Source organism: Spermophilus citellus (assembly GCF_964194105.1).
Source record: "Spermophilus citellus genome assembly, chromosome: 1".
In the NCBI taxonomy this organism is placed as follows: domain Eukaryota; kingdom Metazoa; phylum Chordata; class Mammalia; order Rodentia; family Sciuridae; genus Spermophilus; species Spermophilus citellus.
This window is the reverse complement of record NC_138182.1, coordinates 63,025,535-63,052,729: the sequence shown is the minus strand read 5'-3', so window position 1 is coordinate 63,052,729 and position 27,195 is coordinate 63,025,535. Positions and strand designations below refer to the sequence as shown.

The window sequence follows — 27,195 nt, the reverse complement described above, 5'->3', positions numbered from 1 at the left end:
AAAATTTGTTCCCAGGATGTAGGCTCCCTATTTACCTCTCTTATTGTTTCTTTTGCTGAGAAAAAACTTTTTAGTTTAATTAAGTCCCATTTGTTGATTCTTGTTATTAACTCTTGTGCTATGGGTGTCCTATTAAGGAATTTGGAGCCCGACCCCACAATATGTAGATCGGAGCCAACTTTTTCTTCTGTCAGACGCAGAGTCTCTGATTTGATATCAAGCTCCTTGATCCATTTTGAGTTAACTTTTGTGCATGGCGAGAGAAAGGGATTCAGTTTCATTTTGTTGCATATGGATTTCCAGTTTTCCCAACACCATTTGTTGAAGATGCTATCCTTCCTCCATTGCATGCTTTTAGCCCCTTTATCAAATATAAGATAGTTGTAACTTTGTGGGTTAGTCTCTGTGTCCTCTATTCTATACCATTGGTCCACCCGCCTGTTTTGGTACCAGTACCATGCTGTTTTTGTCACTATTGCTCTGTAATATAGTTTGAAATCTGGTATCGCTATACCGCCTGATTCACACTTCCGGCTTAGAATTGCTTTTGCTATTCTGGGTCTTTTATTTTTCCATATGAATTTCATGATTGCTTTCTCTATTTCTACAAGAAATGCCGTTGGGATTTTGACTGGCATTGCATTAAACCTATAGAGAACTTTTGGTAATATCGCCATTTTGATAATGTTAGTTCTGCCTATCCATGAACAGGGTATATTTTTTCATCTTGTAAGATCTTCTTCTACTTCTCTCTTTAGGGTTCTGTAGTTTTCATTGTATAAATCTTTCACCTCTTTTGTTAGGTTGATTCCCAAGTATTTTATTTTTTTTTGAGGATATTGTGAATGGAGTGTTTTTCCTCATTTCCGTTTCAGAAGTTTTGTCGCTGATATACAGAAATGCCTTTGATTTATGCGTGTTGATTTTATATCCTGCCACTTTGCTGAATTCATTTATTAGTTCTAGTAGTTTCTTTGTAGACCCTTTTGGGTCTTCTAGGTGTAGAATCATGTCATCTGCAAATAGTGATAATTTAAGTTCTTCTTTTCCTATTTTTATGCCTTTAATTTCTTTCGTCTGTCTAAATGCTCTGGCCAGTGTTTCGAGAACTATATTGAACAGAAGTGGTGATAGAGGGCATCCCTGTCTTGTTCCAGATTTTATTGGGAATGCCTTTAACTTTTGTCCATTGAGAATGATGGTAGCCTGAGGCTTAGCATAGATAGCTTTTACAATGTCAAGGTAAGTTCCTGTTATCCCTAGTTTTTCTAATATTTTGAACATAAAGGGATGCTGTACTTTGTCGAATGCTTTTTCTGCGTCTATCGAGATGATCATATGGCTCTTATCTTTAAGTCTATTGATGTGGTGAATAACATTTATTGATTTCCGTATATTGAACCATCCTTGCATCCCAGGGATGAATCCTACTTGATCATGGTGCACAATTTTTTTGATGTGTTTTTGTATTCGATTCGCCAGAATTTTATTGAGGATTTTTGTATCTAGGTTCATTAGAGATATTGGTCTGTAGTTTTCTTTCTTTGAGGTGTCTTTGTCTGGTTTTGGAATCAGGGTGATGTTGGCCTCATAGAATGAATTTGGAAGAGCTCCCTCTTTTTCTATTTCCTGAAATAACTTGAAAAGTATTGGTATTAATTCTTCTTTAAAGGTTTTGTAAAAGTCCACTGTGTACCCATCCGGTCCTGGGCTTTTCTTGGTTGGTAGTCTTTTGATGGCTTCTTCAATTTCATCCATTGATATTGGTCTGTTCAAATTGTGTGTACCTCCTTACTCAGTCTGGGCAAATCATATGACTTAAGAAATTTATCGATGTCTTCACTATCTTCTATTTTATTGGAATATAGGTTTTCAAAATGATTTCTAATTGTCTTCTGTATTTCTGTAGCATCTGTTGTGATATTGCCTTTTTCATCCCGTATGTTAGTAATTTGAGTTCTCTCTCTTCTTCTCTTCGTTAGCATGGCTAAAGGTCTGTCGATCTTATTTATTTTTTCGAAGAACCAACTTTTAGTTTTGTTAATTTTTTCAATAGTTTCTTTTGTTTCAATTTCATTGATTTCCGCTCTGATTTTAATTATTTCTTGCCTTCTGCTACATTTGCTGTTGTTTTGCTCTTCCTTTTCTAGGGCTTTGAGATGAAGTGTGAGCTCATTTATTTGTTGGTTTTCTCTTTTTTTGAGGAATGACCACCAGGCGATGAATTTTCCTCTTAAAACTGCTTTCATTGTGTCCCATAGATTCCGATATGTTGTGTCTGTATTTTCATTTATCTCTAAGAATTTTTTGATTTCCTCCTTTATGTCTTCTGTAACCCATTGATCATTCAGTAACATATTGTTCATTTTCCATGTGATGTAGGATTTTTCCTTCCTTCTTTTATCATTGATTTCCAGTGTCATTCCATTATGATCAGATAAAATGCAAGGTATTATCTCCACCCCTTTATATTTACTGAGGGTTGCCCTATGGCTTAATATATGGTCTATTTTTGAGAAGGATCCATGTGCTGCTGAGATAAAAGTATATCCATTTGATGATGGTTGATATATTCTATATATGTCAGTTAAGTCTAGGTTATTGATTGTGGTATTGAGTTCTATAATTTCTTTATACAACTTTTGTTTGGAGGATCTGTCCAATGGTGAGAGAGGTGTGTTTAAGTCACCCATGATTATTGTGTTGTGGTCTATTTGATTCTTGAACTTGAGGAGAATTTGTTTTATGAATGTCGCAGCACCATTATTTGGTGCATAAATATTGATAATTGTTATGTCTTGTTGGTAAATGGTTCCTTTTAAAGTATATAATGTCCTTCTTTATCCCTTTTGATTAACTTAGTCTTGAATTCGATTTTATTCAATATGAGGATGGCAACCCCTGCTTGCTTACGAGGACCGTGTGCATGGTATATTTTTTCCCATCCTTTCACCTTCAGCCTGTGTATGTCTTTTCCAATCAGATGTGTCTCCTGGAGTTAGCATAATTTGTTGGATTTGTTTTTTTAATCCATGATACCAGCCTATGTCGCTTTATTGGAGAGTGTAAGCCATTAACATTCAGAGTTACTATTGATATATGGTTTGTACTTCCATCCATGTTTGATTATTTATCCTTTTTTAAAAGAATTTAGTTTGTTTCTCCATGATTATCTTTCCCCTCGCCCTCTGTCTTTACCGAGGCACTTCCCACTGATGGTTTTGGTTATTGTTTTTCATTTCTTCCTCGTGTAGTGTTTTGCTCAAAATGCTTTGCAATGCTGGTTTTCTGGCTGCAAATTCTTTTAACTTTTGTTTATCATGAAAGATTTTTATTTCGTTGTCATACCTGAAGCTTAATTTTGCCGGATACAGAATTCTTGGTTGGCATCCATTGTCTTTCAGTGTTTGAAATACATTGTTCCATGACCTTCTTGCTTTCAGTGTTTGTGATGAAAAATCCGTTGTTAACCTTATTGGTTTACCCCTGAATGTAATCTGTCTTCTTTCTCTTGTAGCTTTTAATATTTTCTCTTTGTTCTGTATATTGGATATCTTCATAACAATGTGTCTTGGCGTTGGTCTACTGTGATTTTGTGTGCTCGGTGTCCTGTATGCATCTTCAATTTGTATATCTGTTTCCTTTTTTATTTCTGGAAAGTTTTCTGTAATTATTTCATTCAGCAGGTTACTCATTCCCTTGGTTTGAATCTCTGTACCTTCTTCTATCCCGATGACTCGTAAGTTTGTTTTTTTTATGTTATCCCATAACTCTTGGATGTTTTTCTCGTGATTTTTTACTAGTTTATCTGAGTTGGCTAGACTCTTTTCAAGATGATATATTTTGTCTTCATTATCTGACGTTCTGGCTTCTACTTGCTCCACTCTGTTAGTGATACTGTCAATTGAGTTTTTAATTTGGTTTATCGTTTCCTTCATTTCTAGAATTATTGTTTGATTATTTTTTATAATCTCTATCTCCTGATAAAGATGCTTAAGTTCTTATTTTAGGTGTTTATGTAATTCATTCTCAATGTGTTCTTTCGCTGCTTGAATTTGCTGTCTTGTATCCTCTTTAAGGTTCCATTCCATCTGTCTAAGGTGTTCCTTGAGTTCTTTATGTGACCATTTTTCTGATGACTCTAGGTCCTCCTGAATATTTAGGCTGTCCTGCATTGTTTGTACTCCTTTTCTTCCTTGCTTTTTGAAGCTGCTCATGTTACTTCTTGTTCTATTTGACTGATGAGTTACTGTTTACTCCTATAAATTTATTAGATGCTTGGGAGGAAAGGTATTAGAAGGGAAGGGAAGAAGTCACTAAAAAGAATGAGAGTAAGCAGGTAGAATTCAAGGAAGGGGGGATAAGATAATTGAAAAGAAATGAAAAGACAAAAGAAGAAAAAAAATAGGAAATAAAAAAAGAAAAAAAAATTTTTTTAAAAAATAATAAAAAAATAAATAAAAAAATAAAAATAAATAGAAATTAAAATTAGAAGAAAAAAAATTTAAAAAAAATTGTAAAAAAAAATTTAAAAAAACAACAAGAAAGAAAAATGAAAATGAAAGAAAAACTGAAATCAAAAAAAAAAAAAGAGAAAAGAAAAAAAGAAAAAAAACCTAATAAATGCAGTCTTAGAGTTTGATTAACTTCTCTTCCAGTAGGTGGCGCTGTGCCCACCAGGCCAAGTTTCTCCTTTCAATACTCGGGAACCAATCACTGTGCAGCAGCTCCTCCCAGACTTGGCGAGTCTCCAATCCTGAGTGCCTAGGGCCTCCTCTTGTATCTAGTCACTTCCCACTTTTCCTTTAGCCAGGCCCCTCTCACGGGTGCCGCTCACCACAATACTGGCTACACGCCAGGTCTGCTGCTCCCGGGAGCCCTGTTTTCATGAACGACTGGGCACACTCTTCCAGTTTGCCATTCCCTCAGACCCTAAGTTTGTAGAGCTTGAGGCTGAGAATCCTCAGCGAATTTTACTTGCCCTCCGGTAGCCATGCCCCCGGTAGCTGGTGCAAGAGACCTCAGCTGTCAGCACTGGTGGGAGCGGTAGTTCCGCGCCGTGGGTCCCGCGCCACCTCTGATTCCTTCAGTCTGGCTATCGTGCTCACGGGAGAGCTGGGAGGGGCCCTTAAGGTTTCCCCGATGTGTGGAGAGGGAAGGCTAGGGAATAACACACCTGTAGGCGCAGGTTTCAATGAAGTTATCTCCTCTGCCGCAGTCTGATGACGTCAGTTCTCTGCCATGGTGGTATCTCTTCCAAATGGCTACAGTTCGTTTCCCTTTGCCGGGCGACCAGTGCCACGGGTGGGTCTTTACTGTCTCTCCCATGCCCCGTTTCAAACCTGTGGCCACTACCTATGAAGGCTCGGTAGGCATTTACCTCCGTAGGATGAGAAGGGCTGACCAGTTGTTTCAGCCGGATGGATTAGTGCTGAGTCACAGCTGTTGGTCTGCGGGAAGCAGGCGAACGGGAGCTTGAATTCAGCCGATCCGGGCTCAGTGTGTGTTCTGAGAGGCCCAGACTGTTCGCCCCAGATCCACGTCAGCTCAGCATTGCCTAGTGATCCTAAGCAAACAGATTTAGGTTGTTTACGACTCCCTATGCCTGCATAGCTGAAGAGGTCAGAGACTTGATCTCTCTGTGCCCGCCGCCATGTTGGAATCCTCCTATTAAGGACTTTATGTCTATTTTCACTAAGGATATTGGTCTGAGTTTTCTTTCCTTGAAGTGTACTTATCTGGTTTATTTTTCAGGGATTTATAAGCTTTGTAGAATGAGTTTGGAAACATCCCTTTCATTTTCATAGAATATGAAGTGTGAGTGACATTGGCAATAATTTTTCTTTAATGATCGTTAGAATTCAGCTGTGAATCCATATGGGCATTTGGATTTTCTGGGCATTTCTTTGTTGGTATCCTTTTCATTATCTCTTAAATGTCATTGTTAGTTATTGGTCTGTTAAGGTTTTCTATATTCTCTTGGTTCAATTTTGGTAGTGCATATGATTTTTAAAAATTTATCTATTTTTTCTAGTATCAAATTCATTAGAATATAAAATTTCAAAATAGTTCCTAATGACTCACTCTCTGGATTTCAATAATGTTTATTGAAATATTTCCATTTTTTTCTCTGATTTTTGAATCTTCTCTTTCAGTTCGTTTGGATAAGGATTTATCTTCTGAAAGAAGAAGTTTTTTGTTTCATTGATCTTTTTATTGTTATTTTGTTCTTTATTTGTTTATTCTTTTTTATTTCTTTCCTTCTTCTGGTTTTGGAGGTGGTTTGTTCTTGTTTTTCTAAAACCTTAAGATGTGCCATTAGGTTATTTGTTTGGAATCTTTCTGATTTCTTTTTTATTTTTGTAATGTAGGCACCTATAACTTTATAAATGTTCCTCTTAAAACTGTGTTCACTTTTTCCTAGAGATTTTAGTATGTTGCAATTCTGTTCTTGGTTAATTGTAAGAATTTTTAATTTTTCCTTTGATTTTTTTGATGATGAACTTATTCAAAAGTATCTTATTCATTTACTGTATAGTTTATGTTGTTTTTCTTGTTGTTGATTTCTAATTTCATTCCATTATGATCTGATAGGAAGCACAGTATTATTTTAACTTTTTTGTATTTGCCAAGACTTACTTTGTAGTATAAAATTTAGTCTGTTTGGAGAATATGGTCTATTTTGTGGACATTTCCATGAGCAGCTGAAAAAAAAGTGTATTCAGCTGTTGTTGAATGAAATATATTATAGATATCTGTTAAGTTCATTTGCTTTATGTTATGTTTAATTTTGTGATATCTTGTTGATTTTATGTCAGAAAGACCTATTAGTGGGGCTGGGGTTGTGGCTTAGTGGGAGAGTGCTTGCCTAGTACATGCCAGGCTCTGGGTTCAATCCTCAGTACCACATAACAATAAATAAAATAAAGGCATTGTGTCCAACTACAACTAAAAAAAATATTTAAAAAACCTATTAGTGAAAGAGAAGTATTGAAATTATATAGTATTGTACTGGGGACTGTCTGAGCCTTTATGTCTAGTAATGTTTGCATTGTGCTTGTTTTAGTCATACTGATATTTGGGGCATAAATATTTATTGTCATTATATTTTCTTGTTAGATTGTTCCCTTTATCAATACTTAGTGACCTTTTCTATCTCTTCTAATTTTGACTTGAAGTTTGCTTTGTCAGATATGACAGTAGCTACTCCTGGTTGCTTTTGGTTCCAGTTGCATGAAATGTAATTTTTCAGCCTTGGGATATCTTCACGTATGAGGTGTGTTTCTTGAAGGCAGCAAATAACTGTCTTGTTTTTTAAACCAATCTGCCATTCAGTGTCTTATTTGAGGATTGAGACCATATATTCAGTGTTAGTACAAAGAGGTATGTGTTACTTCCTGTTATTTTGATTATTTCCAGGGTTTGCTTTGATGCTAATTCTCATTTGCTGATTTAGTCTTCTCATGAGACTACTTCTTACCTGAGCTCTTTTGTTTGTTTTTTCTTTTTCTTTTGTGTGTGAGGTTTTGTTAAGAATCTTCTGCAATACTGACTTAGTAGTCATGAATTCCTTTAATTTGTGCTTATCTTTAAAGGGTTTTATTTCCCACTTGGTTCTCAAGAATACACGGAAGACGGAAGGAGACCCTCATGGGTTTGATGGTGTGAGGGGGAAGGGAAGGGAAAGAGAAAGAGAGAGAGAGAGAGAGAGAGAGAGAAGTGTCACAGTGGAATGGATAGAGAATAGGGATAGGAGGGGAGGGGGGATAGGGAGGGCAGCAGAATACAACTGACACTAGGATTGCTATATGTATACACATGGATGTATAACCAATGTGATCCTGCAATCTGTACACGTGGAAAAATGAGAATTCATACCCTATTTGAATCAAATGTATGATATGTCAAGATCATTGTATTGTCTTAAACAATTAAAAAAAAAAGAATAGCTTTGTCAGGTAAAGCAATTGTGATTGGCAGTTATTTTCTTTCAGGGCTTGAAAGATAACATTCCCAGCTCTCCTGGACTTACTAATTTCTGCTGAGAAATCTGATATTATTCTGTTTAAGTTTCCTCTAAATGTGACCTGGTGTTTCTTTCTGTAGCTTTTAACTTTCTTTGATCTGTATTCTTCATTTGTGTTTTAATTATAGTATGTTGTATGTGGTTCTATTCTCGTATTTTCTATTTGGGGTCCTAAATGTCTTCAGTATCTGGATGTCCATCATGTTCCCAAGGTTTGGAAATTTTTCTGTTATCATTTTACAGAATAGAGTATCAATCCATTAGCCTCCTTCCTCAATGCCTGTGAGTCAAGTTTGCTGTTTTAATGTTGTTTTGCTGCTGTGACTAAAAGATCTGACCAGAACAATTTTAAAGGAGGAAAAGTTTATTTGGGAGCTCATGTTTTCAGTGATCTTAATCCATAGAAGTTGGACTCCATTCCTCGCTGCTCAAGGTGAGGCTGCATATCATGGTGGGAGAGGGTGGTGGAGGGAAGTTGCGAGAGACTCCACTCTCCAGATACAGATTTATATACCAAAGCCACACCCTGGTTCCCCCTTGTCCAACTACACCATACCACTTTAGTTACCACTCAGTTAATCCCCATCAGGGGATTAAATCACTGTTTGGGTTAAGACTCTTACAAACCAAGCATTTTCCTCTGCATTGTCTCACATATGAGCTTTTGGGGGACACCTCACATTCCAAACCACAATACAGAGTTTCTGTGTATTCTGATCATTGGGTTTTTTTTGTTATTATTGTTTTGTTTTGTTTTGTTTGGCTACTATTGAGCATTCAGGGTTGTACACTTTATCCTTAAACTCTGAGATTCTGTATTCTACATGATTTAATCTATTGGAGAAACTTTCAGCTGCATTTTAAAATAGGAGTTATTGTGCCTTCATTTCTGAGATTTCTGTTTGGCTCCTTTTCTGTGTCTCTACCTCTTCATTGAACTTCTCATTCATATCCTATACTGACTTTCTTAATTGTTTCAGGTGTGGTTTTGTGTGTGTGTGTGTGTGTGTGTGTGTTCTCTTGGAATTGATTGATCTTTTAAATAAGCATTCTTTTGTATTTTTCATCTTTTTTTTTTTTATTAAATCAGAGCATATTGGTTGTACATAGCAGTTGGGTTTATCCTGACAAAATCATACATTCACAGAATTCACCACTGGTTTGGTGCCTTTTCTTTGAAACAGCAGAATTTCTGGGTATCTCTGACTGAGTCTTTGACTGTTCATTATTAGATTTCAGTGAATTCCCTGTAACTTATCTTGCTGCCATACAGTTTTCCTGCTGCTTCAATTCTGAATCATGGAGAACTGGGAAAGTGCAGACTTCTTCTATATCACCATCTTTGTCCCCACCTTATTGTTTTAAATCTTGACAAAATGGCAGGTAAAATTGATGGCAATTTATTTTTCATTGGACATTTTGTTCAGGGCAAAAGTAGTTTCACAGTATAAGGGAATAATTTATTTTTATTTTTAATTAAAAAACTATTAACATCTGTCCAAATATGTACCGATAAAAAATTTGAATAAATTAAATAATATAATTCTTTCCATCTAGCTGGTGGTTTTCTTGAGTTCACAGTGAACTTGACATGAGTAGCCCATTAGAAATATGTATTTCAGGGCTGGGGTTGTGGCTCAGCGGTAGAGCACTTGCCTAGCATGTGTGAGGCACTAGGTTCGATTCTCAGCACTGCATATAAACAAATGAAATAAAGGTCCATTGACAACTAAAAAATATTTTAAAAAATATACTTTTCTGGCCTACTCATAAGGAAGCATATACACTTTGACTATTTTTTGTAGCATTTGAAGAAATTGTGTAAACTTGTTAGGCAAACTTTGTTTTTCTTTCTCCTCAGAATGCAGGATTTTAAATATTTTCTAGAATAAAAAGAATATTTAGAAGAAAGAAAGCTAATGTTTATTTAACATCTGCTCTACCAAATATCTGCTAGTTATTTCATACTGTTTTATTTATTTTTAGAGCAACTCTGTAGATCAGTATTTTCAGTGTCATTTTCATTTTCTTATAGGGGGAAACTGAGGTGCAGAAAGATGTAATAAATTGACTAAGATACTGCTTGTGTTAAAGGGTATTGCTGAGATTTTCATCTTTCTCTCACTAAAAAATACAGATCAGATGAAAGATACTTGAAACTATTTATAAAAATGCCTTCCAATTTTATATTTCTAAGTAGCATTTCTTATGTAGTTTTAGTTCATTGTGCAGTTTCCTTGGAGCTAATCCTAGAAGGCCTTACCTTAGGGGGTTCTGGGCATGGACTCTGTAGTTACTAATGTAGTAGTCAGTGTGACAAGTGCTGTTTACCTTTTGCAATGTGCTCTATACATTCAAAATTATAATAATCTGTTTCTTCATTATCTCTACTTCCCAACTACCACCACAATGTAACAAATGTCAGAAACCTTTCAACTAGTTTGGTATATCTTTGAAGTCTTAGCTTTCATTGTGCACTGTGCCATGTGGTGTGCATAAGGCTTCAAGTGAGCCTTTTGACCTGAACTGTAGTTTTATAGCTATTATTTATTTGCTGAGAAAAAGGGGCAGAAATATCAAGTTATCTTACATCTTAATATCTGATTTATTAAAAAATAACCAGCTCTGCTTCTGAATTATAGTATGAAAATAATGAGTTTGAAGAAGAGCGTAAGTATTAACCCCAATGAAAGTAAAAACATCCACGGTTTCTTTTATACTTTTAAATTCATACTGAAGTTTGGTTTACAAAAACGAATAACAGTTATGTTACTACTGCTATTATATTTTATGAAAGACAAATTATGGAATTTCAAAGAAACGATTTACAAGTTATTTGTTTATCTGTTAGAATTTTTTAAATACAAAATAAGCATTTCAGGTTTATATCTTTGTGAGTTAATTTACATTGGGGGAAAATACTTTCATATTCTGAATACATGTTAGAAAAAGTAAAAGTTTGTGATTTATTGTTATATCATCTTTTTATATTTTTTATTTTGAAACTGTCATGCTTATTAGGTGTCAAGAAAAGTAATGATTAAAATAATATTAAATAATCTTAATAACTTATTTCCCAGCAAAAAATAATTAGTCTCTAATTATTTGTGTCCCTTGTTTGTATTATCCCTGTGTTTCCAAAGGATAAATGCAGGTAAGAATAGGAGATAAAATTGTATTTGATTTTCTTCCTTTTTCCCTTACCCTTTTGGGGAGGTATCTGTCCAATGTTACTAAAACTCTGAATTTTATTTTCTGTCAGACACAAATCCAATAATTTTAATGGTCTATTTTCTTCATTATTCCTGTGCCCAACCACCACTACAACAAAACAAATGTCTGAAACCTCTGAACTATAGTTTGTTATATCTTTTGAGGTCTTAGCTTTCAACAGTAGAGTATGATGATATTTTACTTGTCATACAAGGTTGTCATCTAGTGGTATTTTCAAATAGACATAATTTGGAATTATCTACTTAATAAACTTTAGCCTTTTAAAGCAAGTACTTAACAAAGCGAATTTAGGTTTTAATATTTTCAGAGTCTAAACACCTTTGAATGTTACTGAATTAGATACAGTTTTATAAAGGTTTTTCCCTAGAACTTTTTTATAATTTCTGTCTCTTAATCTTTAAAAATATATTTTTTGGGTCTGGCCACTGAAATATTGAAGTTTGACTAGTATGAATGTTAAATGATATGTATATCAAGGCATTTTGTATTGTTTTACATTTCCAGAAATTCTGTATTATTAAGTAATTTCTTGAAGAACTCTTTGTGTATTCATCCTTTCCATTTGGTTCAGATTAGTTTCATGAAATGTTTTATGAAGTTCATGGTATTTTTTCTTGTCTTTGCTTTTGTTGTTTCTGGTTTTATAATATAACAATCTGAAGGGTTAGTAGAGAAAAAATTAAAATAAATTTTGTGATGAATGTTTATACATGTACATAAAAAATAGTATCATAGGTCAGTTAAATGGTGAACATAATATACATTTGTGCATAAAATAAATCATAAACTAAACACTGAGAATACATTTTTAAAGATTGTTTATTATTGAATAAAATAAATCTCATATTACATGGTTTACTAGATTAAGATCAACACCAAATACTAATAGAGGTACTTCAAATAATACATAATTTTATTTGTCTGATCCATTTATGTGTAAGCCATAGAGAAAATAAAATTTTAAGCTAGCATTGATTCAGATCCTTTTCGTAAGAATGAAGATTGTAGAGATAGATTGTAGCATTCATTTTGCTCTAGTAGGCATCTACTGTATGTTAAGAGTCTGGACAAGAAAATGGTAGTGATGAAAGACATACTTGGTTATTAAGGAAAATGAAATAAAAGATTTTTTTTTCATTTTCCACTATTTCTTATAGTGACTCCACCTCTGAATTACCTTTAGTGGAATTCTGATCCTCCTAGTTGCTGGATTTAATAAAGATTGGGCATGGAATCTCATGGATTCATTCAATTTACTGCTGATGTTCCAATTAATATTCTTGTCTGTGATCTCTCCCCAATACATCTGTAAGCTATATTGAATATATTGATTTGATCTATATTAGGTTATGTGAAGCATATTTTGTGCCCAAATTCTCATTAGTCTTATTTCCTTTCTAATCTTGTTACCTTTCTAATCTTGTTACTCAATATGGCTAAATATTGTATTTTCCCAAGTTATATTCAAAATAGTTATTTGTAAGCATTTTCTTTTGCCCTAGAGAAGGGAATCACATTATTTTGATGTCCCTAAGTTGGAAGAGCAATAACTATAGAAGGATAGGATAACCAAAATTTGGGCAGGTGTATTACAATCTACTTAAATAGTAGAGATAGAAACAATTTAGATAGAGTGAATATTATGTAGATAATTTTTAAAATTTTGTTTTATTTAATGTTTTGTCAGTTTGCAGATCAGAGCTTCCATATTTGCTAAAATCAAAAATACTTCTTAACATAAGTGGTTTTTGATTATGTTGTATTTTATTCTCTCCTGTCTCCATATTTACTTGGGTAATTGGGAGTTCATTATCTTTATTTTCTTTGTGGCTAAGCAGGAATTTATATATTAAATTCTCATTTTGGTATTTTGATATTACAAAGGGCTAGTATTTGCCAATGTGATAGCCCATTGGGACCCCCCCCCCCCCCCGAAAAAAAATAAATGTAGCCATTTTATTTAAGGTTTTATTCATAGATGGTTAAAATGAGTGTTCAGATATCTGCTTTATCTTAGTTGACAAAGTCCAATCCATTTAGGAAGAATGTTTTGATGATTTTTCTTCCTGGTATATTCAAGTTTTCTTGTGTAATTAGCCTACTATATATTAGTGTGTACTAATAGAATCTGTCTTTATTTTAGAAATCCAGGTCGAGTTCAGATTTAAATGAGTATTCATTATTTAAATGGGTAGAGGTGGTCAGAGGGAAAAAAACTGTATTGTTTGTTTTTATGGCTCAGTTTCTGTCTTTTTTCTACCTTAAAATTTTTCATAATCTGAAGACAGGCATGGTGGTACATACCTGTAATCAAGCATTGTAATCTCGGCAACTCTGGAGGCTGAGGCAGGAAGGAGTATCTCAGATCAAGGCCAGCTTCAAAACCCTGCAATAATTTAGCAGAACCCTATCATCCATACACACACATACACACACACACACACACACACACACACATCTGTGTAAGTGCCCTATTCAATTCCCAGTGACCCCTGTCCTTCACCCCTTTTTTGATAGTTTGGAAGTCTGAAGTAAAGGTGGGTTTTCTATATGTGTCCAGTTTGTAAAATATTTTGGTCAAAGATTGACCTAAATGATTTTTACACCTTTTAGTCTGGTGTACAAAACTCTGCTAAGAAATTTGTTAGACGTATAATTGTGTTCTTTGCTTTCGTAGTGCCATACAAAATGATATAAAAGATATCTTATTCCTGTTTGCCTCAAAAGAAAGTTGACTATGAGTGACATTATTGAGATACTTGAGAACACTGTATGTCAGAAGCAATTTGGAAGTGAATAAGAGCAAATAAGCAGAGAAACAGATTTAGTAAGTGCAGTGTGTGTGTGCCACATGCAGGCTGAAACATGTTTTGTTTGGCTTGTATATTGCCTTTACAAAAACCTAAAAGCTAAAAATCAGATCTAACAATAGCTGCTTTACCTGTCCTTATGAAGACAGTCAACTAAAGCTATACTATGGCTGCCTATTTCAGCTGGGGCATGTATTTGTAATTTTCCTTGGCATCTTAGTTTTGTTTTGTTTTTAATATGAAAGTTTTCTTTTTGGTGAAGTGCCTTCATTTTTTTTTTTTTTTTTAAATTGAGGTAGGGTCTCACCAAGTTGCTAAAAGCCTCCTTAAGTTGCTGAGGCTGGCCTCAAACTTGTGAACCTCAGTCACCCAAATCACTAGAATTACAGGTATGCGCCTCTGCAACCAGCTTGCTCTTTTCATTTTGTATACAACAGCAAAGCCAGTGAATAAGACTCAAGAATTTTTACTTACCTTCAGAAGAATGAATCAAAGGAAAATTGCCTTTTTTTTTTTAAGTTGTGGTAAAGGGTTGTGATGGAGATCCACTATCTGGAATTAAGAAATTAGCACTGGGCTGGGGATGTGGCTCAAGTGATAGCGCGCTCTCCTGGCATGAGCAGGGCGCTGGGTTCCATCCTCAGCACCACATAAAAATAAAATAAAGATGTTGTGTCCACCAAAAACTAAAAAATAAATATTAAAAAATTCCCCCTCTTTCTCTCTCTCTCTCTCTCTCTCTCTCAAAAAAAAAAAAAAAGAAATTAGCATAAAGTGGTAGTATTTGTTTTATGCTGATTGAGATTCTTAAACTGTGATTTGCACAAGTCTGTTTTGTATGTCTGGTGACTTTTGAAGATGAAATAAAGACAGTTGTAGTTAGTGGTACTTGGGCTCTCTAATTCTTCTTATTGAATTAATTATCTGCCATAGGAAAAAGATACACTTATTCTTTTTTCTGAAGTTAAAGAATTTGTTCATGGTTGCCAATTACGTGACTTTAAGACAGAATTTTAACATCTGCTATTTATGAAAAAGGGAAGTATTTTCTAAAAGTACCTTTATAAAAGTTTTTTCAGGACAAAAACATTGGCAATTTAAAATTGCATTATTCCAAGTTAAAATTAGTATAAAAATTTAACTCTTTAGTGCCATGCTTGTCAATATAATATATTCAAATGTACTTTTATAATTCAAAATTGTAATGAGGGGTTTTATAATGTTACTGTTCCACAAAATATCTGCTAAAGGGGAGAAATGTGTGTTTTTGCAGGATGTTTTAGTAAGCAAAAGCTCCCTGGGTCCATTTTTTCTTTAGGGTTCATACCCTTGGGTTTTACTTACTCAAAGCTGGTTCATGGGAATTGATTATAATTCTCTTCCCTTGAGTTCCATTGGGTTTGTAGTGGGACCAACTCTATTGCTTTCTTTCCTGATGACCACAATTAAAGGTCACAGTGGAACCTTGTGTTTTGTTCTTTCATTTACTACATTCTTGGTACATGTTGAAGCAAATTTTGACATTTATTTTTATTAATTTTTAAATTCATTGTTCATATTGAAGTTTTAAATGTTTATAAAATAAAAATATTAATATGTAAATCCCAAGTTCTAGTCAATTTAGGTTCTCTCCTTTTGTGAAAATAGTTCAATATTTACTGATGGATCATTAACATGTTAGGATAATCTGTAGAGTGGATATCCTGTTTTTTGATAATTGTAGAATAAATTCAAAACATAAAGATTTTAAAATATGAAGTGTGAACAAGGGGAATTTTGGAAGTTTGAAATTGAGCTGTATTTTATAATTTGTTATATTCAGAAATCCTTACATAGTCATAACTTGAAAGAAATCACATGATATTTTGCTTAAAGTCAAATTTCCATCCCTGTACAACTTCTGCCTTTAGAATTATTGTTAGCTAGACTTTCCTTTTTTATAATTTGTAGGGGTAGGTATTTTTAATAACATAATATCCTTTTAAGGGCACAAAGAAAAATATGTATATGAATTTTCCACTTTGTTCTGTCAGTAATAGTAAACTAGAAATCTGTAAGCAGACTCTTTTAGTTTTTGTAGTAAAAGCACTTTATAGTAGAGAACAAGGTTACATGTAATCTTAAGAAAAGAATTTTGGTTAATTTTGATTTTAGATAATATTAAGCTATTTATTTTATCTTTACAGGTATCTTTCAGATGAAGGCATTGAAGCTTGCACAAGTTCTCCTGACAAAGTCAATGTAAATGACATCATCCTGATTGCTCTCAATGTAGGTTACGTTTATTAACTTATAAACATTTTGAAAAACAGACTAAACTGGATTTTATTATAAATAATAGGAAGAATATCTTTCATTGTCTTATACATTTTAAGTTGTGATGTTTGTTGAATTTGGTAATCACATAATAGCCAATTATTAATGCCTATTATACAGAATCCAATAAAAAGAAAAAAATGTCTAATCCAGGCTTCTCCTCTTTTTTTTTTCTCTTTTAATTTTTAGTTGTAAATGGACACAATACCTTTATTTTATTTATTTATGTGGTGCTGAAGATTAAACCTGGTGCTCCATTCATGTGAGGCAAGCACTCTACCACTGAGCCACAACCCCAGCCCATTTCTTTTTAACACAGTGATTATTTGTAGAATTTTATAACATTTTCAGTAGCAATATAAAAATTTTTCACTCATTAAAATACATTTTCATTTTGGTTTGCATGGGAAACTAGGTTATAGCCTTTTGACAGTTGTATTTATTGTTTTAAAATAACTTTTCCTGATTTAAAATACTTGTGGAACATTATAGAAATTACAGAAAATCAAAATAAGAAAAGTAGCCTTATTATTAAGGTTTTAGTTTGTTGGTATTTTTCTTTCTAGCTCTCTTCCCCCACTTAACTGTGTAGGTATACTTTTTCCATAATTATATTGGCTTTTTTTGAGAATTTTAAATATTTTTTGATGTAAAGAGTAAATAAATGTTCTTTTTCAATTCTGCAGTTACCCTTCTGGTAGTTCTTTTAATAAACACTCTATTAACAATCAAACAAGTATAGTTTTTTTTACAATAAACAATCTATTAATAATCAAATTTTTATTTTGTTATGTATAATCAATGAAATTCTCATAGTTCTGTGGGTATCATAGCACAGATAATGAAAAGCAGAAATAGTGGATACTAAGGACATTTGAAATATAAATAAATGTATAATTAATGTTTTCTTTTGAAAGCACTTAAATTTATAGAATTAAACTTGAGCTTAAACATAAATTTTATGTTCTGAACTTTTGGCGTTTTTTGCAGGTTTGAATTTTATTTAGGTTAAGTTTGTTTGTTTTGGAACTGAGTATTTTGATTTTTAATAAACAAATGACTGAGTTTTTTAATAGTAATCATTAGTTAGGAATTATACATGTTATCTATGATTATAATGGCAATATTTCCTAGATGCTTTAACTTTCTTTACCTTGCACCCAAACTAGTGAATTCTACTTTTAAAATGTTGTAAAGAACTTTATTTCTTGTTTATTTAAAAATAGCTTTCTAAAAATGATGGGAAACAGATTTTATGACAGTCTTCTGTTCTTTGTCTTATTTATATACTTGGGTAAATAGTAATGAATTGTCCATCATTGGTGTGAACTTAAAAAAATCAAGATCAAGTATTTGTTATACACACAGAAGTGACTAATGATCACTACTGAATGAATTAATTTGTCTTTATCATTTTCTTTGAAGTGTATAGTAAAATATTTGAGTACATAGCTATTACACAGTATAATAATAGAAACAATAAAAATCTTTTAGGATGAAGCCTATACCAGACAAATCTACTTTTTGAAGTTTTTTCACCTTTTAATAAATTTCAAGCATTTATAATATCCAATTTAATTTATTTTTTAACTTTTCAAAAGATTATTGAATATTAGTGATTAGTTAAGAAAGACTTGTATTACTGATTATTATTTTATATATATTTCATGTATGTAGTCTCTTTCCTATTGTCTCTTGTCCTGTGGGGGACACAGTAAATTTGTTGCTTTATCTAGCAGTGAACAATAGAATAATATGTATACAATGTTTCTGCCCAGGGAGGTCCCTTAAAGGTTGGTGCCCAAAGCTTTTATTGGGTGCTTGCAAAGGTGCCCTCTACCCAGCATGCACCCAAATTCTAGACTCTGGTTTTCACTTCCCCCACACCCCAAAACAGCAGGTGTTCACAATGTTTATACCGATAGTCTAGGCTGTGCACCCTATCTCTTAACTTTGTTAAGTAGGCCTTTCTAAAAATAGCTCCCTCAAATCTGTTGTATGACTCTTCTAGGTTCAGATTTAAAGGGAGGTATTGAAAAGGAGTGTTCTTAGTTTTTTAGTTTTTTTTTTTAACCTCTGTAAACTAGGGAATAAGAATATTAACAAGTGACATTGAAGTCCTGCATATGGTTTTGATTCAAATATGTGAGTTATTCAGAAAAATAAGTGATAGCAGTCTTAAATTACTAAGCACTATTAATAAAAATTGAAGTCAGTTGTATTTCTTTTTCTCTCCTGAGATTTTTAAAATTTGTTTTAGATATACAAACATTTGAGTGTATTTTGACATATGTGGAGTATAACTTATTCTAATTAGGATCCCATTCTTGTGGTTGTACATGGTGTGGTGTTTCATTGTGGTATATTCATTATATGTACATAGAGGAGTTATGTTATTTCCAGATATCTTAAACTTATTTGAATAGTCAGCAACATGTGTATAAGTGGGTAGATACTTTGAAATATCAATAAAATTTTTACTTAATTTTTGTTTTTCTTTTTAATTAAGTTTTCAACAAAGTTTTTTTTTCCAGGTAAGTATTTCTTTTATGTTTGATAATAAAAGTATTTTGGGACACAGCCATTGTTCTGGCAATCCTGATATAATGAAATGTTGAATTAAAAAATTGCTTTTGTTGTACTCCTAAACTGACTTTGAATTTAGAGTCTTTAAAGATTTAGAATATCACTAGGCACGGTGGTGCATGCCTGTAATCCCAGGGACCTGGGAGGCTTTGAGGCAGGAGGATTGCCAGTTCAAAGCCAGCCTCAGCATAAAGTGAGTCCCTAAGCAACTCAGTGAGACCCTGTCTCTAAATAAAATACAAAACAGGGCTAAGGATGTGGCTCAGTGGTTGAGTGCCCCCCTGAGTTCAATTCCCGGTACCCCAAAAAAGAAAAAGATTTAGAATGTCATTTTCATCTTGCTAAAAGCACACTGAAATAACATGCCCTATGTATATTTGTAGTACTTTAAGAGTTATATAAACTTTGAGTGTATTGTTTTGGTTTAGCTTTGTGAAATAGAGTTGGTATTTTTTCCATTTTATGAATAAATTAACTGGGTTAGGGACATGTGATTAATTATAGTTGTGATGAATCAAATTTTAGGATTTTTGTCTAGTGCTCATTAACTTTTACTCGATTCTTCATTTTATTTTGAATTAAATTTCTTAATTAGTAAAAGCCAGAAATGAGGGACTATAGTGTATCATAAGATTTTTATATTTCTGTTCATAAAATTTGTTTTTCATTTTCAATATTTCTATCTTTGAATTCAAAATAATGCCAATGATTTTATGGACTATTTTTTGACTTAATGGTTATATATGTTTAGGTATTTACTCTGTGCAAGTCATTGCTCATGTTTGTTAACATTTGATTTTCAAACTTGTCCTAATGGAGGGAGTGCTAGAATAAGAAAGTATTTTTACAAAGTACATTTGAAATGATAAGGCATACAATTTGAGGTCGTATGTTCTTTTTACACTGTTTCTGGATTGAGGCTGCAAAAAGAATTATAAACCTAAAACATTTTGCACAAGTGTTTGTATTTGAGACTTGATTTTCCTGGCAGTTTCATTTGGTGAGTTTTAGTGTAGGGGTGATCCTTATATTATATTATAAAATAAATTATGAGTCCTGTTGGTAAAAGACCAGAAAGGATCTGTGGGAATTGTATAGCATGTAAATGCTTGTTTCTTAATCTGACTGAGTACATGTAAACATTTTAAAAAGGGTGATATTATTGTGGGTGTTCAAAGAAGACTCCTGCCTCTTTATATATATTCATTTCATATCAAAGTAATTGTCAAAAATGACAATGTGTTTTCTTCTTAAGTGTAATACAAATTTTCCCTTATACTGTATGTGATTAAATGTATTTAAGTCTATTTTATTTTGTTCATAAGGTAATGAAAAGCTACTATTTACTATATTTAAGGAATAACAAAGATGATACAACTTTAGATTTACACTAATTGCACTATCTCAAGCATCAAGATAGTTTCTCAGCCTAAATATTTCGGACCTTTTCCTAAGTCCAGTTCATAAACTTTTCATAAATACTGATAGTTTTGCTCTGAACAATTTTTTTGCCTGTCCTTTGGTTTTCACTTCAAGAGGATACAATCCTAAAAAGTTCTGCTTTTTATATAGACTATATAATTGTTTTTTGATGGATACGCTTGTTTGTTTATTTATTTATTTGTGGTGCTGAAGATGGAACCCAGTGCCTCACACATGTCAGGCAGGCGCTCTACCACTGAGCCACTACCCCAGCCCTAGTTTTTCCTTTGTGTTTCAAATGCTGTAAGTCATGCTGTGTTAGTCCTTATGTATTCATTTTTTTGTTCTGCTGTGATTTATGGAGTTATATGTCTGTATTTTCATATAGTCAGTTTGTTTTTCAACTTCTATTTTTGTAATTTGTGTAAGGAAATGAAATAATTTCTTTCTTTAGTGAGATCTTACTTCTTTGCTATTCCAGTGGTATTGTTCCCTGGTATATTTGAGTGTTATGTTCTTTGTTAGGATATGGATATTTTAGCCATGTTTTCATGTCTTGCATATCAGAGTTATGTGGATGGGATTCATTTGTTTGAAATATAATATGTTCATGTATTTGAAAGCTCTCTTCTGATTTTGGATTGAGGCATTATGTTTTTAGTAAGACTGTAATTTACATAAACTCAAATTTGATATTTTAATAGAGGAGAGTAAGTTAAAAGGTTACCTAAGGAAATATAAGGCCTTATATTTTACTATTCATTGTCCTGGCACACGTTAAACAACTTGAACATGAGACTATGTTATCTGAAAAGACTGATTAACTTATTATGAGATTCATACATTTAAGCAGTCTTTTCAGATAACAAAGTCCCATACATAAGTTGTTTAACATATGTCAGTTCAGTAAATAGTAACATACAAGGTCTCATATTTCATGCATATAAAGACATGTAAAAAACTTTTTGTTCTATAAACCTTAAGTAATTTCATCTTTTGTTTATGAAATTAGATTTAGATTTACTTTTTATAGAATTCTGTTTTAATAATAATATTTTTATTTTAGACAGATCTGAGAACAATTGGCAAGAAATTTCTTCCCAGTGACATCAATGGTGGAAAGGTAGAAAAGGTAAAGCAAATTGCTAACTTCCTGAATTTTGCTAAGTACAATGAATAAGAACATCTACTAAATTAATGGAATATTTTTTCAATAAATTTCAATTGCAAAATATTTTGTAAGTGAACAGTTCACAAAATCATCATTATAACGACTGTCTCTACACTTTGAAAAATATTAAAACTTAAATTTTTGTGACTTTAAAAAAATTAAAGGAAAAACACTTTTAGGAATTATAAATATGGTTATATTAGGAATTATAAATATGGTTTACTTTACATGTAAGACCTACCACAGGTTATTGGAACTCAGGACAAAGACCTTTTCCTACCTTCTTATTTTAATTATCTTTTTATTTTACTTAATAAGAGTGTCAGATTATAAGAGAATATTAGGAGCAATTTGGCAAAGATATGCTTTTGTTTTTTGCTATAATTTTATATTGTACAAATATATATTCATATTATGAACTTTTTCTATGATCTGTTTTTCTTTTCATTTATTTATTTATTTGTTTGTTTGTTTGTTTATTAATTTATTTATATTTTCTTTATGGCACTGGGAATTGAACTCAGGGCTTCACACATGTTAGGCAAGCACTTTCACTGAGCTATACTCCAGCCCTTATTCTTTTGAGACAGGCTCTTGCTAAGTTGCCCAGGCTTGCCTTGAACTTGCAATCCTCTTGCCTTAGCCTTCCAAATAACTGGGATTATAGGAATGCACCACAATTGTCTGGCTCAGTGATCTCTTTTTTAAATATAAGCGTACATCTTTAAGAGATGTGTCAGTAGTTTTTTGTTTCCTAATCATTCATGTTGAGTTATTTTCTCTTTATTGGTAAATATATATAAATTGTGTTAATCAACAATTTGATATGTGCTTGTCACTTTTTGAACTATTAAAGGAACATTATTGGCTATACTTTAAAGAAATATTTTTAAGGACTACATTTGTTTTTGAATGCACATTCTTATTTTTTTAGCACTCAGATATTTAAAGTAGATCTTTTAAATTTTGGATAAAAGGTCTCTAATATAACAATGTTTTTATATTTCCTAAATATTAATCTATTTTTTGCAATAGATGGTAAGAACTATTAGAGAAGAGCACTACTCTGTTTACAATTTAACAGATCATTAATCTGTTAACAACCATCAGAGAAAAGGGTTCTACATCTTCCTTCAGAAATTCATTTGCATGTTTAATAAAATGAGAAAGCTTTATTTATATTTAAACCCACATTTCATGTGCTGCAACTTGCATTCTCTGATCTTTATAGTCCCTCAGAGGAAATGGTGAGTATCTGGTTACCATCTTTTTTGAATAATGTTCAGAGACTTGGAGACTTATATATGTCATTTCCACAAGTTTCTTTTTGCTAAAACTGTTCTTTTTAGATTCTTAGTTTCAAGCTAGTCTGTCATCTTCATTGTACTTTTTGATTCTTTTCCAGTTTTTTTACATTTCCTTTTTGGTTACAGTGGTAGTTCTCAAACTTCTTCCACAAGAATTGCCCTGAGATCTGTCTGTAATAGAGATTGGATCCCAAATCACCCCTATTCCTGCCTGAGTCTCTGATTCCATTTAAATAAGATGGAACATTGAAATTTGATCAAGTTTCCCAGGAAAAGTTGATTTTGCTAGTCTGGGAAGTATACTTAAAAAAATACTGGATTATAAGCCCCCAAGTTGGACAGCAATCTCTGATAGGTCTGATGAGTACAGTGATTCTCCACAGGAAAAAAAAGTAATATCAAAGCAATGTCTGCACATCCTTACACCAGTTTTTTAAAGAAAATTTTGGAGCTTTCTGGATTATTGGTTTTCCATTTCGCTCTGTGGCCATAGAGAACCTGAGAATCTACCTCTGCTGTGATTTCCTAAGTATTAGTGGTGACACTTCTCTGCTCCCTTCAATTTCTGAGAGCATTTTTACTTCTAAAAGTTTTGTGTAGTACTACTTTTAAAGATTTTCTTTGAATGCAGCTAACAATGAAAACTAAATGTTCTGGTCTAGAATATTCTTTGCCAAATTTTATCCTTGAAAACATTCTTAATGCTGGTAAGACTTTGTGTATAAATTAGATATGAAATTAGCCCTTTTACATGAAACAAATTATTAGATACCTCTTTTTTGTTCTTCCTCTTTAATAATACTATTGTTTTTATTACTTGTTTCTGACACCAAATATAATTCTCACAGTATTAATGAAGATATTTTGAAAAATAATTTTCATAAAAATTTTTAAGAAGCTGACACATTACTCATTTCGTGTACTGTTAAAACTCCATACATTATATAAAAATAAAACTTTAATAGGCCGACGTAAATGTTCAAGAAATGTATTTTTATGTGATTTGCATTACTTTGGATTATTTGTCTCTAAAATAAAGACTAATGATTTATTTATGCTTTTATTGAAATACTTTATTAACTAGCATTTTACCATGTTGATAGTGACTGAATCCTTATAAAGACATGAATATAGAATCGTCTGTCACTAAATTGCATATGTTTTAGTTCTAGTTTAAAATAAACTTTATTTGAGTCTGCATAAGCTATATGGCAACATTTAGTAAGTAGAGTATTTGAATAAGTAATCTGCCTCTGTCTTGACCCTTCCAGATTTTGTTGTAAAGTAATATTTTCAATATACATTTTCAATATACTTTCTGTTGACAAATATATGAAAAAATATTCAATATCTGTAGCAATTAGAAAAATGCAAATCAAAACCACTCTAAGATATCATCTCACTCCAATCAGAATGGCAGCTATTATGAAGACAAACAACAATAAGTGTTGGCAAGGATGTGGGGGAAAAGGTACACTCATACACTGCTGGTGGGACTGCAAATTGGTGCAGCCAATCTGGAAAGCAGGATGGAGATTTCTTGGAAAATTGGGAATAGAACCATCATTTGACCCAGCTTATCCCTCTTCTCGATCTATACCCAAAGGACTTAAAAACAGCATACTACAGGGACACAGCCACATCGATGTTTATAGCAGCACAATTCACAATAGCTAAACTGTGGAACTAACCTAGATGCCCATCAATAGATGAGTGGATAAAAAAATGTGGCATATACACACAATGGAATATTACTCAGCAATAAGAGACAATTAAATCATGGCATTTGCAGGTAAATGGATGGAGTTAGAGAAGGTAATGCTAAGTGAAGTTAGCCAATCCCCAAAAACCAAAATGCAGAATGTTTTCTTTGATATAAGAAGGCTGATTTATAGTGGGATAGGGAGAGGGAACATGAGAGGAATAGATGAACTGTAGTTAATACAGAGGGGTTGGAGGAGAAGGGAGGGGGCATGGGGTTAGAAATGATGGTGGAATGTGATGATCATTGTTATCCAAAGTACAGGTATGTTTTGAATATACTTTGTATAAACCGGAGATATGAAAAATTGTGCTCTATATGTGTAATAAGAATTATAATGCATTCTGCTGTCATATAAAAAACAATAAAGGTGGGAAATTACAAGATTAAAAAAAGAGAGAAACTTGAAGTGTAGAGAATGATCATCTGGTACTAGAATTGCAACAAGATTTTCTGTGGTCAAATGATCAAGTCACTTAAAATATTATTTTGGGGTTTTGACTGACTGAAATTGCACTCAATCTCTTGTAGCAGTGCTAGGGTAAGTGTGCAGGACCAGTGAGATCACTGATACAAAGCACAGTGCTAATACTTGTAGTATACTGGATTCAGCTTGTTCTAGTTTATGAATGTTGATTTTCAGCAGCTCTTTCCAGTTTAGAGTGCAGGAATACCTAGTTGGTAGTTGAAATTAGTCATGGAAATTGTTAAATACTACAAATGAGTATCTCTGTCTTGTCTTGTTTCAGAAGTGTTTTTGCTAAGCTTACCCCTGTCATCCAACCAGTGTCTGTGCTTTTATTTTTGAGTGTTTCCTTTTGCATATGTTGTAGACTTAGTTCTCTAATTTTCCTGACATTTCAGAGAACTCAATGTGTTAATTTTAAAACATGTGAATTATTTTAAATATTTAATGTATACAAGTAGCTATGTTTTAAAGCATAATTAAATGAAGTCAGCACCTGTGAATCCTCAACCAGCTGGTAAAAACTGGAACATTGCAATCACTCTACTTATGATCTTAGTCTCCCCCCCCCACACACACCACCACAACACCACACCAAGGAACAACTGCTGTAAATTTTGAGTTTGATTCTCTTTGACTTTTACAAATATTTTGGTTGCATATGTCATTATTCCTTAACAACCTAATTATTTTGTTTTGGAGCTTTTTAAAATGATAGCATGTTATTATCTGCTATAACTTGGGTTTATCATTCAATATTATTACTGTAATGTATGTCTGTTGCATATTTCATTCATTTTCTCTTTTATATAATATTTTTTTTTTTTTAAAGAGAGAGTGAGAGAGGAGAGAGAGAGAGAGAGAGAGAGAGAGAGAGAGAGAGAGAGAGAATTTTTTTAATATTTATTTTATTTTTTAGTTCTCGGCGGACACAACATCTTTGTTGGTATGTGGTGCTGAGGATCGAACCCGGGCCGCACGCATGCCAGGCGAGCGCGCTACCGCTTGAGCCACATCCCCAGCCCCTTATATAATATTAAATGATGTAAACATAACTAAAATAATAAGTGTATATTAATTCTGTTGATGGCCATCGAGGTTATTATTAATTGTTTTGATAATAGACACTATAGACACTACCTTTTAGGACTATATTTAGATTTCCTGATGTACATTTGAAAGATTTTCCTTAGGGAACATAACCAGGACATGAATTACTGTAAGATAGAGTTAAGCCATCGTTCAGCTTTATGGATGAAATAGTGCCAGATTATTTTGCAAAGCAGTTGCATGAATGTGTATTACTTTTAGCAGTATATATAAAATCCATTTGAATTGTATCTTTTATGGCACTTGAAATAATCTTACTTCTTACATTTTAGGTAAGTGGTCTAATGCCTATGTTTTTGATCCATTTTGAGTTGAGTCTGTGCAAGGTAAGAGATAGAGGTCTAATTTCATTTTATTACATATGGCTTTCCAGTTTCCCAGCATTATTTGTTGAAGAGGCTATCTTTTCTCCAATGCATTTTATGGTGTCTTTGTCTAGTATGAGATAACTCTGTTTATGTGGGTTTTTCCTATGCCTTCTATTCTGTACCATTGGTCTTCATGTCTGTTTTGGTGCCAATACCATGTTGTTTTTGTTACTATGATATTGTGATGCCTCATGTTTCACTTCTATTGTTGAGGATTGCTTTGCTATTCTGGGCCTCTTAGTTTTTCAAATGAATTTCATGACTGCTTTTTGTATTTCTATGAATAACATCACTAGAACCTTAATAGGAATTGCATTAATCTGTATAGTGCTTTTGGTAGTATGGCCATTTTGACAATATTAATTCTGCCTATCCAAGAACATGGGAAATCTTTCCATTGTTTAAGGTCTTCTTCAGTTTCTTTAGTGTTCTGTAGTTCTCATTGTAGAGGTCTTTCACCTCTTTTGTTAGATTGAATCCCAAGTATTTTATTTTATTTTGAGGCTGTTGTGAATGGGACAGTTTTCCTAATTTCTCTTTCAGTGGATTCACCACTGATGTATAGGAATGCAGTTGATTTATGGGTGTTAATTTTATGTCCTGCTACTTTGCTGAAT

General features: G+C 32.8%; 1 protein-coding gene across 4 annotated transcripts in view; it reads left to right on the top strand.

Moving 5' to 3' along the window:
* The window catches only part of TDRD3 (tudor domain containing 3), a 140,551-nt gene that overhangs the window by 28,359 nt on the left and 84,997 nt on the right, over positions 1-27,195 (top strand). For 2 of the 4 annotated variants that reach the window (XM_081284624.1, XM_081284625.1), the window contains exons 2-4: positions 16,257-16,341; positions 21,461-21,526; positions 26,483-26,536. In XM_081284624.1, coding sequence (XP_081140750.1) covers positions 26,495-26,536 — 42 coding nt within the window. In that variant the 5' untranslated portion in view covers positions 16,257-16,341; positions 21,461-21,526; positions 26,483-26,494. Of the gene's footprint in view, positions 1-16,256; positions 16,342-21,460; positions 21,527-26,482; positions 26,537-27,195 lie in introns of those variants that run through there. The other 2 variants (XM_081284626.1, XM_081284627.1) reach the window with 2 other exon arrangements.